The sequence below is a fragment of the Hippocampus guttulatus genome, chromosome 3, assembly GCF_054856545.1.
Source record: "Hippocampus guttulatus isolate MCC_2025c chromosome 3, RoL_Hgut_1.0, whole genome shotgun sequence".
Classification (NCBI taxonomy): domain Eukaryota; kingdom Metazoa; phylum Chordata; class Actinopteri; order Syngnathiformes; family Syngnathidae; genus Hippocampus; species Hippocampus guttulatus.
Genome location: NC_141263.1, coordinates 9,626,181 through 9,643,843, shown reverse-complemented (window position 1 = coordinate 9,643,843; position 17,663 = coordinate 9,626,181). Strand labels below are relative to the sequence as shown.

Sequence of the window (17,663 nt, the reverse complement as noted above, 5' to 3'; positions counted from 1 at the left end):
AAAAAGACCCTAGCACATGAATAAGAGCTCAGTCACCGCTTGAGTCTGAGTGTTGGACATTCGCGCCAAGCCATCCAGAGTGACCGGCAGCTTCTTCACTTCCAATAGAGCTGCTCTCGTCGGTTGAATTCTGCGATAGAACAGCAAGCTGCCAACACCAAACAGCAGCATACCTGTTATCAAAAGGCCAATAATGTAGATGTCTTCCACGTCCTCCACGGACAGTACTCTCAGGCACACCGGTCTCCACTTTCTCCATGGATCCAAGGCGTATCCGGCAGCAAGTGTCCCCGGAGGGCAAGCAGGCTCCCCACTGCCCGCTCTTTCCGTCGAAAAAATTTTGTCAATTACATCGAGAGACCAGCCAACTAATTCCATGGTTAGTTCTTCGTATGAAAACACGGTAGGAGCCTATGGAAAAAAAAGACAAAGACTGCACAAGACTAAGTGGCGAGCAGGGAAAAAAAGGTGGGAGGGCAGGGGGAGCAGTGCAGAAGCGTCCGCCTTCGTCGAGAGCCAAGCAGTAGGTGTACAGTATTGGATCAAGTACTGGATCGGTATTACCAATACCAGCTTGAATTTCTTCTTTGTATCGGCTTGAAAAGGAACCTTTTGGTCGTAAACATCACTACCAAAGTCAGGTTACCAACAAGTGAGAGCTAAACCACTGTGTGTTGCACAAGCATGCACACATTGGTCATTCAGGGCAAAATACACGATGGACCATTTTCATTCACATGGAACATGTTTTGGATTACTCTTTTTAATTCGCTTGTTCCCGAAGTTCCTAGCGTGTGCTTTCTTGATGTTTTCTTTCTCCTCCAATAGACTGGCACTGACTGCTTCCAGAATCAGACGAAGGAATTATCTCCAGAAGCAAAACAACCACAACCACATCAGGTAAGATTGAGTGCAAAACAATTCAAATGAAGCACGGTATTATCAGAATAAGTTGGGACACTTTGAAACTTCCGCAGACTTCGCCCTTGGTAAACTGTGAAAGGCTTCCTTTAATAAATAATGTCCTCATGTATAAATCACATTTTATCATTACTTGGGTTGTCTTGCCTGTGAGATATTGAAATTGCTTTGATGATCTGGAAAAATTGAAGTATGATTAAAAAAAGAAAAAAAAGTGGTTAGCAGATCCACCTCACAGCTCTAAAGTTGGGGATTTGAATCCTGGCTCTGGCCTTTTCGTGCCTGGTTTGCATGTTCTCACTGCACTCATATGGATTTTTTCTTGGTACTCAGATTCTAAAAACATTCTTCTTAGGTTTAACCAAAGACTGAATTGTCCTTAGGTGTGAATGTGAATGGCTATTTCCCAGCAAACTGTCCAGGATGATCTAAATCTGAAAAGAAAAACTGAGACAATCAACACCATTTTGATTGTCTAAATTAAGCATTTATTTTGAGATCTGTTCACAATCAAAACTATGATTGTGTGACATCATGAATTGCGAGCTGATAAGTGTTATTTAAGAAACAGACGACAGTAATCCCTATTTTTTTCACGGTTAATGGGAACCAGAAACCACCAACATGTATGTGGGTATCAGCATGTTCAAAATATGTAAACAGTATTTCTACTTTACACGATTACAACGGTACACACATTTACTTAAATCTTTAAATATATAAAACCTTTTACATGAACTAACATTCATCAACATTGCCTTCTGAGAGAGGCGACGAGGCTTGTATCGGTGTGTGTAGAAGACGGCTCTCACTTGACTCGTCCAGGCTTTAGGGTCACTCGGAGACTCTTCTGCTGAATGCGCGGATGGTGTAGCTGAGGTTTTTAAATTGGAGAAAAACATGGTGACGGGTAGCGCTATAATGTTCATCTTGTCTTCTGAGTAGATGAAATTGGTTTAAGGTTTCTTTTTATCAGACAATGGTCTTCTTTAATGAAGAAAAAGAAAACTTCTGACCTAGCTGACAGTTTCAGCTCTCACTTCTGAGCTGTCACTGCTTCCTTGTGTAGTGTCGAAAAAACAGCTGACCCGATCGGGCGACCTTGAAAATAAGGTTCCCCGACCCGGTCAGGACTGCGCAACAACCCGTCACTGCTGCCTGTTGTCTATGGGGACACGCTCCCACACACCTAGGACATGTTGCCTCAATGGCGGCAAGGGTCTGGAACGCAGCTTAACTCAACGAAAAAAGTTATCTCTTAAAAAAAAAAATTGATAACGAACACAACACTAAGATACAGTATGTAAGACAAGAGAAGGCCAATCATCTCATGGGGCAAATAAATTTGTGCTCTCATTGGTCGATGTTGAACCAATCACACACCTTGTTTGAGCGCCCGTGGCATGTACAGTCCAGTGGACGCATGTACAAAGCTCCGTCAGCTCTTTGTTTGGCATGCAGGGAAACCTCTCTTGCGCATCAACATGGAAAAACACATATTTCCGCAATATGGCTGCCGATATTGTTGTATTTTTTCTTTTTTATTTTTTTAAATAAATAGGATATTTTGAGAAAACTGGCGAAGCACTGAAGCCACAAAACGCAGAGTGGCAAGGGATTACTGTAATTACCAATTGTTTATTATGAAGGAATATGTGAAAAAAAGGAGAGAAGGTGAATTTTCAAAAGACCATATGGAAAAATACAATTCAATATCTGATCCTGGCTGCTATGCTAAAGCCTAACATTCGAAAGTATCATATTGCTGAATTGAGTCACACCTGCCTGAAGTTGGCAGATGGTGCAATAAAACAACACATCCCATTTGAATTCAGTACAATCATGCCAAACTGAGAACTTGTCATGCATTCCAAATGGAACCTTTCCACTTTTGGACACATTCTATTTGTGCAAGAATATGGCAACATCGTCAGAGGAATTTCTGCATACCAGAAAGTTTTCAGTGACTGCCTGACTATTGAGGTTGTTTTGAGTCAATACCATACAATAGATTGTGTCATTAATTCCTAGCCAATTGTATTGTTTCCATCCATCCATCCATCCATTTTCCGAACCGCTTGATCCTCACTAGGGTCGCGGGGGGTGCTGGAGCCTATCCCAGCCGTCTCCGGGCAGTAGGCGGGGGACACCCTGAATCAGTTGCCAGCCAATCGCAGGGCACACAGAGACGAACAACCATCCACGCTCACATTCACACCTAGGGACAATTTAGAGCGTCCAATCAGCCTGCCATGCATGTTTTTGGAACGTGGGAGGAAACCGGAGCACCCGGAGAAAACCCACGCAGGCCCGGGGAGAACATGCAAACTCCACACAGGGAGGCCGGAGCTGGAATCGAACCCGGTACCTCTGCACTGTGAAGCCGACGTGCTAACCACTGGACTACCGAGCCGCCTATTGTATTGTTTCATCATCAATAAATACAATTCTGTTGCATTTGATATTATACATGATGATTCCAAATGAAACATTACACAACGACCACTTTGGAGATGATTGATGAACTTTTTGCACATAACACGACAGCATTCGGTGTGAGGTGGCATGTCACTTAAACATACAAATGCAGAGTGACAACATGGGAAAGTTATTAACAGTTGACGGGACACCACAGTATTGACTGGCGGAGCTATCTCCCCATCTTTGATCACTCAAAGCTATTCGTGCCATTTTGACCTTGAAATGTCCCACCACAATTGAAAATACCTGTTACACAACCCCTGGGTTAGCACACATTTAACGACATTTTCGGTTAGGGTCCCAGTAGCTTGTAATATATCAACAACAGAATCTGTTATTTTGTTTGACCTTTCCACTGGAAAAGCTTAAGTGTGTTGCCATGCATGTGGTGTTATACATACTGTAAAAAAAAAAAAAAAAAAAGACTTTTTTTATAGCATATCGTTTTCGACACATGTCTTTGTAACAGTAAATATTTTACCAAGTTCCTTTCCCTTCTGACATTTGTTCCTTATGTGCGGAATCACGCCAACATGAAACTTGTCATAAACAGTTTGATTAGTCGTGATTTGCAGTCGGCTATCTGAGTGAGTCTGCATTACATTGTCCAATATTCCTATCCCAGTGCTACTTCCATTATGCCTTCTCATGTTCAGTCAGATCTTCTGTGTTGCCTACCCTGATGTACAAATGTTTTTTGGAGCAAAATTGTATGCTGGAAGCCACAAAAAAAAAAAAAAAAAAGGAAAAAAGAGCAGCATCTCGCCCGTTCAATATAATATGTACGTCCTCTTGGATTCACACATGCCTTCCAGCGGGATGATCACGTGAGCTGGTTCTCACGCATTGTGGCTTAACCTCAATAGTTTGACACCTCAAGACACTCACTGAAGAGATTTCACAAAGATTCCTTGAAATGTCAGCAAAAGGCACGTTCTGAGTTATTGGTACATGCACAGTACGATCGGTTTGGCCTTGCACTTGTTAGGCTTCAATTATTCTTCAGAAAAGGACTGGACAGACACTTGCAGGCCGGGTGATGATTTTCACATCAGGCTCACAGTGCTCCATTGTCTTCCCACATTACAAAAAACACATGTTTCTAGGGTTAATTGTTGACCTTTAAAATTGTCCATCGGCGTGAATATGAGCCTGAATGTTTCTCTGTTTATATGCGCCCCATTTCCCGCCCAAAGTCAACTTGGAATGCTCCAACTCACGGGCAATGCTAGCGTTGACTAGCAGTCCTGAAAATAGATGGATGCAAGAAACTTACATGTACAAACTCTAACCCAGAGTGGTTTAAACATGCTAATTTAAATCCTACATCGATAGTGAATTGGTTTGATTGTGATTTGACTTTTTTTTTAATTTGGTCTCCCATAGGAGATACTTGTCTCGGAGGACATGCCCTCCTTGCTGCTACATGCATTGAACAACACAAACACATACGTTACACCACATACATTGGACAATACATACAGTACCGGACGATATATCCTCTACACACAATGGACGGTACATCACAGTCATATGCACACCCCACACTGCCCTCATGTCCTCCTGCTTGTCTGTCTGCCTTCCTCTAGTTGTTTGTTAATTAGGATGATAGCCTGCGGTATGAGTGAGTTTTGGGTTTGTCAGGTTCATATGAACCCAAAGAATAACGTAGCCCTGTAAGGGGCTGACGTTGGATTCCCCATAATGCCAAATGGTGTTTTGTAAATAGTTGTGGAGAATCCCATGTTGTTGTTAAGCCGATTATTTCCCCATAATACTTACATAATACTTGTCATGTGTGTATTACCGATAGATAAAATCAGGTAACAGTATGCACATGTGTGTCTTTTGTTTATACCACGACGTCGAACATAGACATGTTGCCAAAAAGATGCCAAATGTCCAGTTTGGACAAAATGTTACAAAAGCAAAGAAAGAGGAATTTGAATTGAACACCTAACTTTTATTAAAAAGCAGGATTGTTCCTTCTTTATTCTTTTTTTTCAGCATATCTGTATTAATGATCTGTAAAATTTTGGCAGATTTTTTTCATGAAGACCAACATATTTAAAGTTATTTTAGTTGAAGTTGATTCATTTTGAAATAAGATTGTACCCTGTATGTTTGGATTGACATTTACGTCCTGCCTTCAACCTACAAATGTGCTTTGAATTCGGCCCCTTGTGTGATATTTTGATAGAGCTGTTGTAGTGTATTTTGCTTAAAGTCATGCTTTGTTATGGTGAGGTGGCGTGTGAATAAATCATTTGCAGCCACGAGTAGAAAGGCATTCCCAAAAGCGACATTGACAATCATATCACAGGTGTTTTTCTTTGAGAAACGCTGACTAGTTTCTGTATGTGCTCTTATGCTCAGAAATGTGCCGCCAAAATGCAGAAAAACTGAATAAATATTCCGAATAGCAATAAAAATTGAATTTGAGGGCATACATTACATTGTTGAGGAAACAACAATCCTTTCTGCTGCACAAACGACATTGTGCTCAATAGCGAGCTGACTGATGTGACTGTCAGTGCCGTTCATCAAAGAACGGAGGGAGCTTTCATCCCAAATGATGGTTAATGGCATGCATTATGCATTCCTCATTCACTCTTTGTCTGGTATTCAAAAAAAAAAAAGAAAAGGATGAATTCTGGTGTTGTTAAGCCTTAGCTATAAACAAGAAAATGCAGCTCACCTAACATCACGTCGGGCTTTATCAAGCTAGTAAGGCGAGTTCCCAACAACAAACACTTCAGTGAATATATGGGAGTGATATAGCGCATATTAGTCTTCCTCCATATATCTACACAGGGTGCAAAAATGTACAGCAATCAGTGTAAGGCCCCTGACAAGTAAAAATTGGCCTTTTTTTTAAATGGAGCCTTGGTAATCTATTTTTTGAATGCATCAATTCTTGACATTCTGAGGTATTAATGAGCATTAGCCATACCTATCTGTCAAATCATAGACGACGGTATGGCTGCAATGAAATATGGCCATGGTTATCTCGTTTATGATTCATGTTTATCTTTTGAACCTCACAGCAAAGAAGCCAAGGGCAGCCCGGGAGCTTGAAAAGCACTGGAAAGCGCCCAGACGACAGCGAGGACGAAGGGCAAAGCGGCAGCAGCAGCAGAAAGATAAAGCCTCAAAAATACAACTGAGCGGACAGGGTATCATGAAAAATACAAATCTCCGGCGTTCCTTCAATGATATTTCAAAAAGCACACACACACACACACATCTGATGCACTTTCACAAGAAAGTGTACGCGCACACACACACACACACACACACACACACACACACACACACACAAACACAGCATCAGAATTGCTTGCAAAAGCTAAGACAGTGGAAATGTCAACACAAGAACATGGCATGCATTATCCAGTTTTAATTTGAAGGTAGCAATGGCACTGGCAATTTGTTTGATGATTGTTCATTTGATGTTTACTTATCTGAGTTTTATTCTTAGTGAGGGTACTGCTTTCTAATATGTGATCTTTCGAGAAAAATCCCTTTGCATTGGCAAGGCCAGGACACTCTCAAGAGTGAGAAGTCATTGAATTGGCTGATGCCTGTTCCACACTGTATGGTTTTTGCTGTCTTCACTCACTCACTTTCGGAATGTTCACACTGTGTGATGGAACATACATTGAATCGTGGCTACAACTGAGTGATTTTCAGGGCCTTACTGCAGTGTCTTTGCATCATTCGTATGGGTCCACAACAGGTGGCGGTTGTGACTTTGAGCCAAAACGTGCTCACGTCGTGGTGTTCACGTGGAAACTAAATGAATAAAAGAAGAAATAGGAGAAAATGTGTCCAATCTTAAAAACGTAGCTCAAGGTGAGTTACATTATGAATGCAATTTTACATACACAGTTGCTGTTGATGATAGTGGCTGTGACAACGATATTCATGTCATTTCGTGGTGTGTTTCTCTTGTTTTGTTTTCTATCCGCGATCGAAGCGTCCGAGAGGCTGTGAAATGATTTTCTCTGGATTTGGGACACTGCTTGATGTTGGTCGCAGTCCATATTGTGTTGCAAGACTGCATCAGAGATGGTGAAAATTGTACAGTGCATTCCCGGCTTTATACAGAAAAAAAATAAATAATAGTGTACGTCTACAACAACTACCAAACTTCGACTATTGTTTGTTACTCATGGTAGCAGGTTAATTTACTCCTCTACATTTTGGAATATTATGGCTCAAGTTGGCTGGCCAACTTTTCAACATTGAATCTTTCTGCACTCTTTCTGCCTTTACCACTCCAGAGGCAACGAGCCAAAGACTCACAATGGGTCGTCTCCCCGAGAATGTGCCATGCACTGAGTAGTAACTCCTAGCTACATGTATCTGTGTTCTCTGACCTTGATGTGTACTTTCAATGAACTGTAATTTTCAGTACATTTGTGAAAAATAAATGGTTATTTGTGGGAAAACAAAAAACATGACCGAGTATGTTTGTGATCCGCAGAACAAAAGGTTGCTCATTGTGCAAACGTGCCCCATGAACGCTTCCTCAATTTGGCACATTTCAATGGAGGTTTAGATTAGAGCTGATGATTTGTACTTTCCAAAGTCACAAATATTCTCCTCCCACTTTAAATTGTCGGCTTTCTGAATAATTAAACGCAATAATGGGAGTCATCAATCGCTTTCATGATTTACTATTTTAAGATGAAGGCGTCAGAACTGCAGTGTCTGTGACAAATGGCTGTATCTGTGTGTGCGATGGAGAAAATAATTACAGACTTTGGGGCGACTCCGCAGCGTGTTTAGCTACAGCAGCCAAAGCTCATCGCTAGCTAGCTGGTGCAGCCTAAGAAGCGCAGAGTTGCGCCTCAACCTCCAACTACCCACAGTGGGTGATGTGAGCAACACAGCCCAGCCAAGCCAAGCTTTTTGGGACAACTTGGCAGTTGGAAGCGCAAAATGCAACTTTTGCCTCGCAAACTGCAATTTGAAAACCGCTTACTTTGAGCCTCCGACTTAGTTTTGTCATAGTCGGTATGGATGAGGACCCAAACGCAGAGAATAAGAGAATGAAAAAGTATTTATTTTCCAAAACAAACAAGGTGTTCTGATTCAGAAAATGCTCAAATTAACAAAAGTCCAAAATAATGTTCATGCAAGTACGAGAAGAAACCGATGAAAAATGACTAGACCAGGGAACTTAAATCCCAGCAACTGACGAGATGACAAGAAACACCTTGATAAGACCCAAGTGGCTGAGGGAGCTCATTGGAAGACACAAGGGATGGCAGTCACAACTACAAGCATAGGTGGCAACAGAAGCCTAACGAGACAAACATACATGTAGGTAAAGAAACGCAAGCAAAACATGAGCAAACTAACATCCAATCCAAACCAAGTCAACAAAAGACAGATCATGACAAGTTTGTGTGAAGCGTGACCATTGGGTAGACCAAGACCACCAATGTAATACAAACTGCACCATGTATCTTCTGTGGGCTGAAAAGACCAATCACATTTTTTATGAACCGGAACAGAATTAGCGGTCAGGAAAATGAATGGATGCAATGAGCTCACTAGGCTTTTTTTAAGCATTGTTTATTTCCACCGCACTATCCAACTGTTGTGGGGCTTTAATACCACTCTCATCTACTGTCAAGACTACATTGGACTGGAAAAAACTAACAGCTCCACCCCATGTCTCTTTATTTCCAGCAACCCCTCCGTGTGACATTTTGTGTGACCACAGGATCTAAGAATGTGCCGTTTTAAAAATGTCAGATGGCAGGTGTACCGCTTTTTTTTTTTTTAAAGGCCATTATCCTTTTTTTGCACAACAGAGTGACTCACATCGGTTCGGTCAACATGTTGCAGTGGCATAAAAAGGCCCTCCAATCAGGATTTGGAGAGCCGAAAAGGATTCGAAAGATGCTGCCTTTTAACAATAGCCCTTTGATAGGAGGGAAAAAAGATGATTGCACCAACTTGGGGCTTTAATCAAAGCAACAAGGTGTTATTTGTATGCCATTTTCATTTTCCTACTCACAAAAAAAATCCTGGCGTGTACTCACGATGTATTTATTTGAAGCCGAAATCCTTTTCAAATTCAACAGACCAATCAGAAGTCTGAATTTATTGGGAAACAAAGGCTGTTGATCGAAGCCAGATCATCTTGTTTTATCTAACCGTGTCTCTGTACAGCTACATAATCAAATTGAATTTTGTAGTTCTCCTAATTAAGATAAACTCAGACAGTAGGCAGTGGCATCACTATTTCCTGATCCTGAATGCTCTCTGAGACAGAGAGGGAATGGTGATATAAAACATTTGCTAAGCGATTGGCTGGCAACCGATTCAGGGTGTCCCCCGCCTACTGCCCGAAGACAGCTGGGATAGGCTCCAGCACCCCCCGCGACCCTAGTAGGATCAAGCGGTTCGGAAAATGGATGGATGGATGTACATGAACACAAATGATGTAGAACCCAGCACTGGTGAGTTTATCACAACAAACATGAATCACAAAACAATTTTACTGAATATGTTGTGTTCCTAGTTGCCTCATGATGAATAAATTTACTTTGACCTTCGTTTGGGTAAGGCTGGGACAAGGTTGTAATCGGAAAGAAGCAGAGAAGAAAAAACAAAAACAAACATGCACGTGCACACACATTCACACAGTTCGGTAGGTCTTTGCTCTTGTATCAACTACGCAGCAAGACAAACAAGCTAATGTGTTGAGTACATTTCCTTCATGATTTGAAGCTACTATATATTCTGGTCCTATCCATTGTAAACTAATACTTAGAAGACTCATTTGTACGCCAGGATAAGCGGATCACATAATAGATGGATAATAATAAGTGCCCCTTTTTATGAGGAGTTATTTCAATAAAACCACAATGGTGTTACTCTCATTATGTGCGTATCCACCTTATTCCTACGCCCTCCGAGCCTTTGTGTGAATTAGATGTGCGACTTCCGGTACTGCAAAACTGCTGTTTTGTTAACATGGCAACTGTTTGTACGAGTCCACTTTCTGTGACAGTTACAGACTTTAACAATGTGGGAATGCCAGTTGTTGCATCTTGCAAGGGAAAGCATTTCAATCCCACTTCCTGCTAATGAAGCGGGGTAGGAAGATGACATGACAAAAATAGGCCAGAGACAAGGTACAGACAGGTTTAACTATTTTCCAAACTCTGTCGCTTCAGGGTTTATCTTTTTTTTTTTTTTTTTTTTTTTTTTTTGCAATTGGGGCGAATGAATGATCGCTTCGGAGAGGGGGTGAAAAAAAGATATTCTATACATGTCTCACACATTGTTGGTATTATAAAATAAAATTCACACACAAGAAGCTAAATATTCACTTTATTCTACTGACTGGTAAAGGAGTTATCCATCCATTTTCTGATCCGCTTTATGCTCACAAGGGTTGTGGGGCGTGCTGCAGACTATTCCAGCTGTCTTTGGGCAGTAGGCAGGGGACACCATGAACCGGTTGCCTGCCAATCGCAGGGCTGGTAATGGAATTAATGACAAGGTAAATTTTTGCTCAAATTAACAGGAAAAACATATACTGCACTGTTAATCTTTTAGGTTTCATTAAAAGTAAAAATGCTAAATGAAAATAATTTTGGTGCGGGGGGCGGGAGGGTGGGGGGTTATACCCATCCATCAAGCGTTTCTTGCTGACCAGGCTGTTTTTCTGACCTTGCTCGAGGTCTTCTCAATCCATCTCGCCTGTTTGGTTTTGTTTTGTTTCCTACCAATGTCAGCAGTTTCCCATTTCCTCCACTTGCCTTCAGATTAACAAACCTTTTGGCTAATCATAGCTACAGAAAAAAAAACTCCCGAACATTATCACCATGACTTAATTTGTATCAGACATTAATTTCAAGATGAGGTGCTGCCGTCTGAATAAAATAATAGTAATAATAATAATGATTTAAAGAAACAACATCACATTTATTCTGACCTCTTAACCTGCCTGTTGTGAGCTATGATACGGTAGCCCGTATAGGTTACGTATCGCAGTTTACTTGGCTGTGTCTTATCTTTTTTGAACCAGTTGCTTGACAAATGTGAAAAGGAACATTTATAGAAGTGATAAAAGATGAAACGGGTTCTGATTTAAGACACGGTTGTCCTTGAAGGCAATTGTGCCGCTCATGAAGTACAGGGGCATTACATGAGACTGTCATATTAGTGAACCTGTTTCGAGACCGAGCCACTGCAACATTGACAGCTTTGTGGCACAGTCTATTATCAAATAAGCTGTTTGGAGGTTTTACTGCCTCTGAAAGAAAATGAGAGTGCATAAGGCATTAATCAATATCAGTGAGGTAAGTAAAGGGCGCCTTTATTTCATGGACATGCATATGCTAAGTCTGAGACTGTCAATGTAAAAGTCGTTATTTTACCATCATTGTAAAGCACCGACTGTATTAGCTTTCTTAAATATACGCTGACCAGCCACATGGTGAATCAGTAATTTCCAATCAGGGGGTCGTGGCACACCATCCTGTCGTGAGACATCATCAGGAGTGCCGCAGGAAGTCGGCCAAGTTCACTTACCTATCATTGGTCTGGATGTTATTTATTATGTACACATATATTGTTTGCCGATAGCAACATCAAGCAGAACAATGAAACACTCTTCGATTAGCTGCCAAATGGTAGTATAAACTTGTGTCTCCACTTGTTTCCATTCTTCCATCCACATTCTTATAAGAATAAGTCATGGATTCCAGTATATATCAGCTTTGGGTTCAATTTCACATGTCCAGATTTTACAATGAGTACATTAACATGGCATACCTGTCAACGTTTTGGAGCGCCAACCTGTATAAACTACCAAAAAAATCCTTATAAGGAGCAAAATATCCTTATAACATACCAAAGCATTTTATATGTCAAAATAACGGCAGAAAAAAAACACGAAATTTTCAATGATATTTATTTTAGATCTCATAATACAATGTCTGGTTAATGTCTAATCATCATTCTACTTAGTGGCATTACTGTGTTCAGAGTTGTATTCCTGCATAACTTTTTTCACCAACTCCAAATCATTTGGAGTTGGTGAAAAAAAACCCCGGAAATGTTCAGAATCCGTATGATTTGTGCGATACGGCCATATACGTAAGATTCACCACAAAATCCGTATGAACTATGGCTAAACCGTATGAGTTGACAGGTATGACATGGTGAGTAAATTAAGATGAGATAACGACTTCACCATTGAGACCTTTTTTTGTGACATCTATTGTGTGGTTGAGATTTTTTTTTCTTTATTATTATGTCAAATGGGTGTCTTGGCTCAGTAAATGTTGGGGAAACACACTGATGCGAATGACCACAGCTACAGTATGTCTCACATTTCACTTCACTTCGCTACAGAGCCAAAAATATTCAAATTTAACTCTCAACTAATTATATAATAAAATCTATATGCGAATAGTACCGGTATATATATTGGGTGTCTTTTTGTCTGATGGGGTCACTCCTCTGATTGACTGTTTATAAGCTCACACATTAAATCAGATGGGAATGGCCTCAGTTTCCCCAAGAGCCTGAACAAGATGAGCAGTGCAGATGGAAGGATGGATTGATATTAATCTTCTGTTTGTGCTACGGCCGCCGCATTGACATTTCATTATCAGTAGGAATCACCGGAATTAGCTGCTTTTGGATTCCAGCATCACTTCCAATTTGTTCAGGCACCTCATAGTGTCTGACCCGAACTGAGAGGAGAGGGTAAACATTGGTAATCGTGGCTACAAAAATATGGAAAATATATGCAATTACTACATGGAATGTTTTAGCTCCAAGCTTAGCGAGGTTTGACGCACAGTTGTGGCATTGTAGTGATCACGTCTGAAGTTTGAGGTTTGAATCTTAGCTTGTGAGGTGAAATGAAGACTTTTAAGTCTCTCTCTCAAAGTGACTTGCATTTGGCTGGGGACCATTTCTTCACCTCTCACCCAAATCAGCCAGGATAGGTTCCAGCTCACGCACAACCCCAATCAGGAGAAGCGGTATCGAGAATGGATGGATGCAGTTTATTCTTACCACAATATACTGTCACTGAGCAAGAAAGACGCCTTCTCATTAAGGCCACTCCTATCCTGTCTGGAAGAAATCAAAACCTGGATGGCACAAAATTTCTTGAGATTCAATGAAAAGAAGACAGAGGTGATATTGTTTGGTCCCAGTGGCCCTTGTACATTCCATCCTGTAGACTTGGGCCCCCTGTCTCCTTATCTTAAGTCAACAGTCTCAAACTTGGGCCTTAAACTGGACAGTGATTTCAAACTCGATCGGCAAATTGGTGCCGTTGTTAAATCCAGCTTCTTTCACCTTAGACAGCTGGCCAAAATAAAACCTCTCCTCTCACATGAACACTTTGAGATGGTAATTCATGCCTTTGTCACATCCCGGCTCGATTACTGCAATGCCCTTTACTTTGGAGTCAGCCAGTCCTCCATTAAGCGCCTTCAGCTGGTCCAGAATGCCGCCGCTCGCCTCTTGACTGGTACTCGTAAGAGGGAGCACATAACTCCTACTCTGGCATCCCTTCACTGGCTCCCCATTCATTTTAGAGTTATTTTCAAGATCCTCTTATTTGTTTTCAAATCTCTGAATAATCTCGCGCCACCTTACCTCTCTGAGCTCATCCGCCCCTACACACCTGCCCGGCGCCTCAGGTCTGTGGACCAGACTTTATTAGAAGTACCAAGAACTAAACTGAGGCTCAGAGGGGATCGAGCCTTTTCTGTTGCTGGTCCCTCTCTCTGGAATGACCTCCCACTAAACATTCGGCAAGCCTCCTCGCTGCCCATCTTCAAAACCCTCCTCAAAACTCACTTGTATTCTTTGGCATTCGACTCAGCATGACTTAGATTTGTTCTTGGTTTTACTGTTTGGTGCTTTCTACCGCCTTTATTACCGATTTGTCTTACTGTTTATTGTGCATGTTAAATTGCTCCATGTACAGCACTTTGTATGCAGCGATGGCTGTTTGAAAGTGCTCTATAAATACTGTTGACTTGACTTGACTTGACTTGACTTGACTTGTTAAGATCATGCTACGTATATGGATGGACACCATGCCTCTGAGTGATTTTTCTACTGAGCTGTCACTGATGGCTGAGGACCCCTCAGCTCCCCAAAAAAATCTGACATCTCAGATATTGAAGCAGACAACCGAGAGGATCCAAACGTGTGATATCTTCTCCTGGATTTCCCCAGGGTGATGGCTGAGCTTTCAGTGGATGACATTGTAGTGTGCTCTTTGGTAGTAAGACACTGCAGGATCTTTGTTTTACACCAAGAATATATGGTGACCAAACATCCTCACATTTTAGTTGTCCTTTTTATTGATCATGTGATGAAAACGAAGACATTGGGACACCCAGTGCAGCCACTTGTATTCACAATCAAATAAAGTTCATGAGCATTGAACATGAACACACCTGTTCAATGAATGTTTGATGAGTACAACCAGGACAAGTGGTAGAGACAAAGTATGGTTGGGACATGAACATTTAACCATTCAACAAAAGGAAATTAGGTCAGCATTGTTTGATTTTTTACATTATAACATTGCAATGCCCCATATTATGTCCATTCATGTTGATTTTTTTTTGTGCGGAGTGGACAATTCAGTGGACCTTTGATTGAATTGCAAGCAATACTGAAACTTTTGAATGCATGTCTCAAAGTCTACGATCACGTAAGGATTATAGAGACGCCCAATAAATTTGAATGCACTCGGCGCATGCAAGTCAATGTTTAAACTGCATGCCAGCACTTTAATTTGGCAATATTTGATTTCGTAGAGATGGAAATGCAATGACGGTTTTGCATTTTGTCTTATTGGCTTGTTGTTGTTATGTTTCGGTCTGGTTACGTTTGGTTTTGATTCCTCATGTGCCCTTTTTTCGCCACCTGTTCTTGTTATCAGGGTTCCTTGTGTGTCACCAATTAGCTCCCTCGACCCTTTGTGTCTTGTCCAGGTTTTCTCGTTGTCTCGTCGCTTAGCTTGTATTTCGTTCCCTGAGTTTGTGTCAGCTTTTGTTGGGTCGTTGTGAGCTGTGAGTATGTGAGCATATGTGTGCTCCTGTCATGTTTTGTTTCCTGTTTTTGTTTTGTTTGATACTTGTGATTTCCAGGCATTTTTTTTGAGTGCTTTGACTTAGTGTTTTTTCCATTGTACTCCTGTGTGTATTTTTTGTTAAATACATTTTGGTCAATCCACCCTGCTCCTCCCTGCCTCCCTGCTTTTTGGGGTCCTTCAACTACCACCACGCAGAACGTGACAGTTGTAGATGTAGGAAATGTTGAAAACATTTAAATGCTGACGCTCTGACATGTTTTTAGGCAACGGCGATGATGATTCAGTGAAATTGGTTTGATTCACATCATTTCCTTTGGGATAAAATGATTTGTGGTTGGTGAAACCTGGAGTTGGTATGATGATCAACTGTCACCACAAATAACAAATAACCCCCCCACCCCACCCCCTTCAAGGAGGTAATCATTTTTTCAATGGGACTACTTTAAGTGACCGGCACGCAGTCCAGGGTGAACCCCACCTCTTGTCCAAAATCAGCTGGGATGGGATGGGGCCTTTCAACCCCATGCATGACCTAACACAAGGACTCGATGAGGAATGTTCTGCTTGGTTTCATTTTGCTTTCGAAGAAATGCGCTCCTGGAAATGCAACAATGGACATCAGCATTATTTGAGAGAGCTTCAACGTTTGCCACATTGCAATGGAGGAAGAAAGTGTGAAAAGTGGCAAGTCTGACTATTGCAGGGTGTAAATGAGAAGGTTATTGAGTGGTGCTTTATCATCTTTAATCCCTCCTTGACTGCTAAATGTGCACCCTCTGACAAGTGCTTTCTTTGTTCCTGTAATAATGAGATTCCACGTGCCCCTTATCAGCTCATCCTCTTTCCATTTTGAACCAATTCAGCTTTGGTCACATTACTCGCTTTGCTTCAAAAAGAAGAAAATGGGGTGAGGGCTCAAGTAATTGCAGTTTGATAGTTAAACCGCATTATTGTAATTACTTTGTTTAAAGGGGAAGTCAAACATTTTCTTTTCACTAATATGTTCCATGCGGCCCCACTAATCTAAGCATTAATATTGAGTTTGAGGAGTATGAATTACACAGCAAAATCCACCCATTTTGATTTGTTTCACTTATATTTTTTCAACACTGTAATTCATCCAATTTATGAGTCGTGGAAGCCAAAATGATTTTGTAGACCTCCTCAAATTGTTGTTTGCTTGTTTGTTTGTTCATGTGTCCAGCTAGGGTTTTGGATGTGAACCCTGAAGCCTTCTCTTCTATAGGATTGGACCTCATGAAAGTGACCATGGCTACAGTCAATTAAAAAAGAAATGGATTATATAACAATTAATCTATAGTGCGGTTTGGGAAAGGTGGATTTAGAGTGGCATCAAAACAACTTAAAAAAAGAAACTGATGTTTTCTTGTCATATGGCCACTCGTGTTGGGTGGTCATTTTCCCAGTTTATACATTTATGGACACATTTGGTGGTCAACTTTTGGTTAAAAAAAAAACAAACTCACAGTGATCACTGATGTAACTGAATAAAAGCATTTACTGAAAATTGCTTTTAATTCAGTCCAACACAATTCTAAGAATATATATATATATATATATATATATATATATATATATATATATATAAAGAGAGAGAGAGATAAAACCATGGATTTTCATCATGCTCGTCTCAACTCCTCCCGACCCCACAGCTTTTGCTTCAATTTCCGCTAGGCTGTACCCCACTTTAACTGGCGGCCCATCAGCTGCTTCAGGAGTCCCATAAACTTGCCAAGCTCAGTATGTTTTTTCTCTTTCTTCTAGCATTGTAGTCAAAACAAAGGACTATATGATCCAGAAAAAGTATATGTTTTTATCAAAGCATTTGAAGAAATGTTTCGATTATTTTAAGAAATATAGACCTGAATAGTGTACTGAGTTAACTACAGAGTGTATAACTTCCTTTCAGCACCGTTGAAATAACCACTCGTTCCTGGCCTCACTATGGAATTAGCTGAATCCAAGGTTTTTCTCATCATGCAATAGAAGAGCCTTTCCACCTATTGATTAAAAACTTAGGCCAGACCTGGGCAACGTACGGCCCAGGGGCTACAACCTGCACACCCACAGTCTCTGTCCGACCTTACTAGTGACCATGAATTCAAATACGCGATGCTTCCATTTTGATCGTTGT

The 17,663-nt window shown here is 41.0% G+C and overlaps 1 protein-coding gene across 1 annotated transcript in view; it reads left to right on the top strand.

Annotated features, from left to right (window-relative positions):
• Window positions 1-7,865, top strand: part of luzp2 (leucine zipper protein 2) — a 145,773-nt gene extending 137,908 nt beyond the window's left edge. The window contains exons 11-12 of the mRNA XM_086108157.1: window positions 829-900; window positions 6,450-7,865. Coding sequence (XP_085964283.1) covers window positions 829-900; window positions 6,450-6,569 — 192 coding nt within the window. The 3' untranslated portion in view covers window positions 6,570-7,865. The remainder of the gene's footprint in view (window positions 1-828; window positions 901-6,449) is intronic.
• Window positions 7,866-17,663: the final 9,798 nt, after the last annotated feature.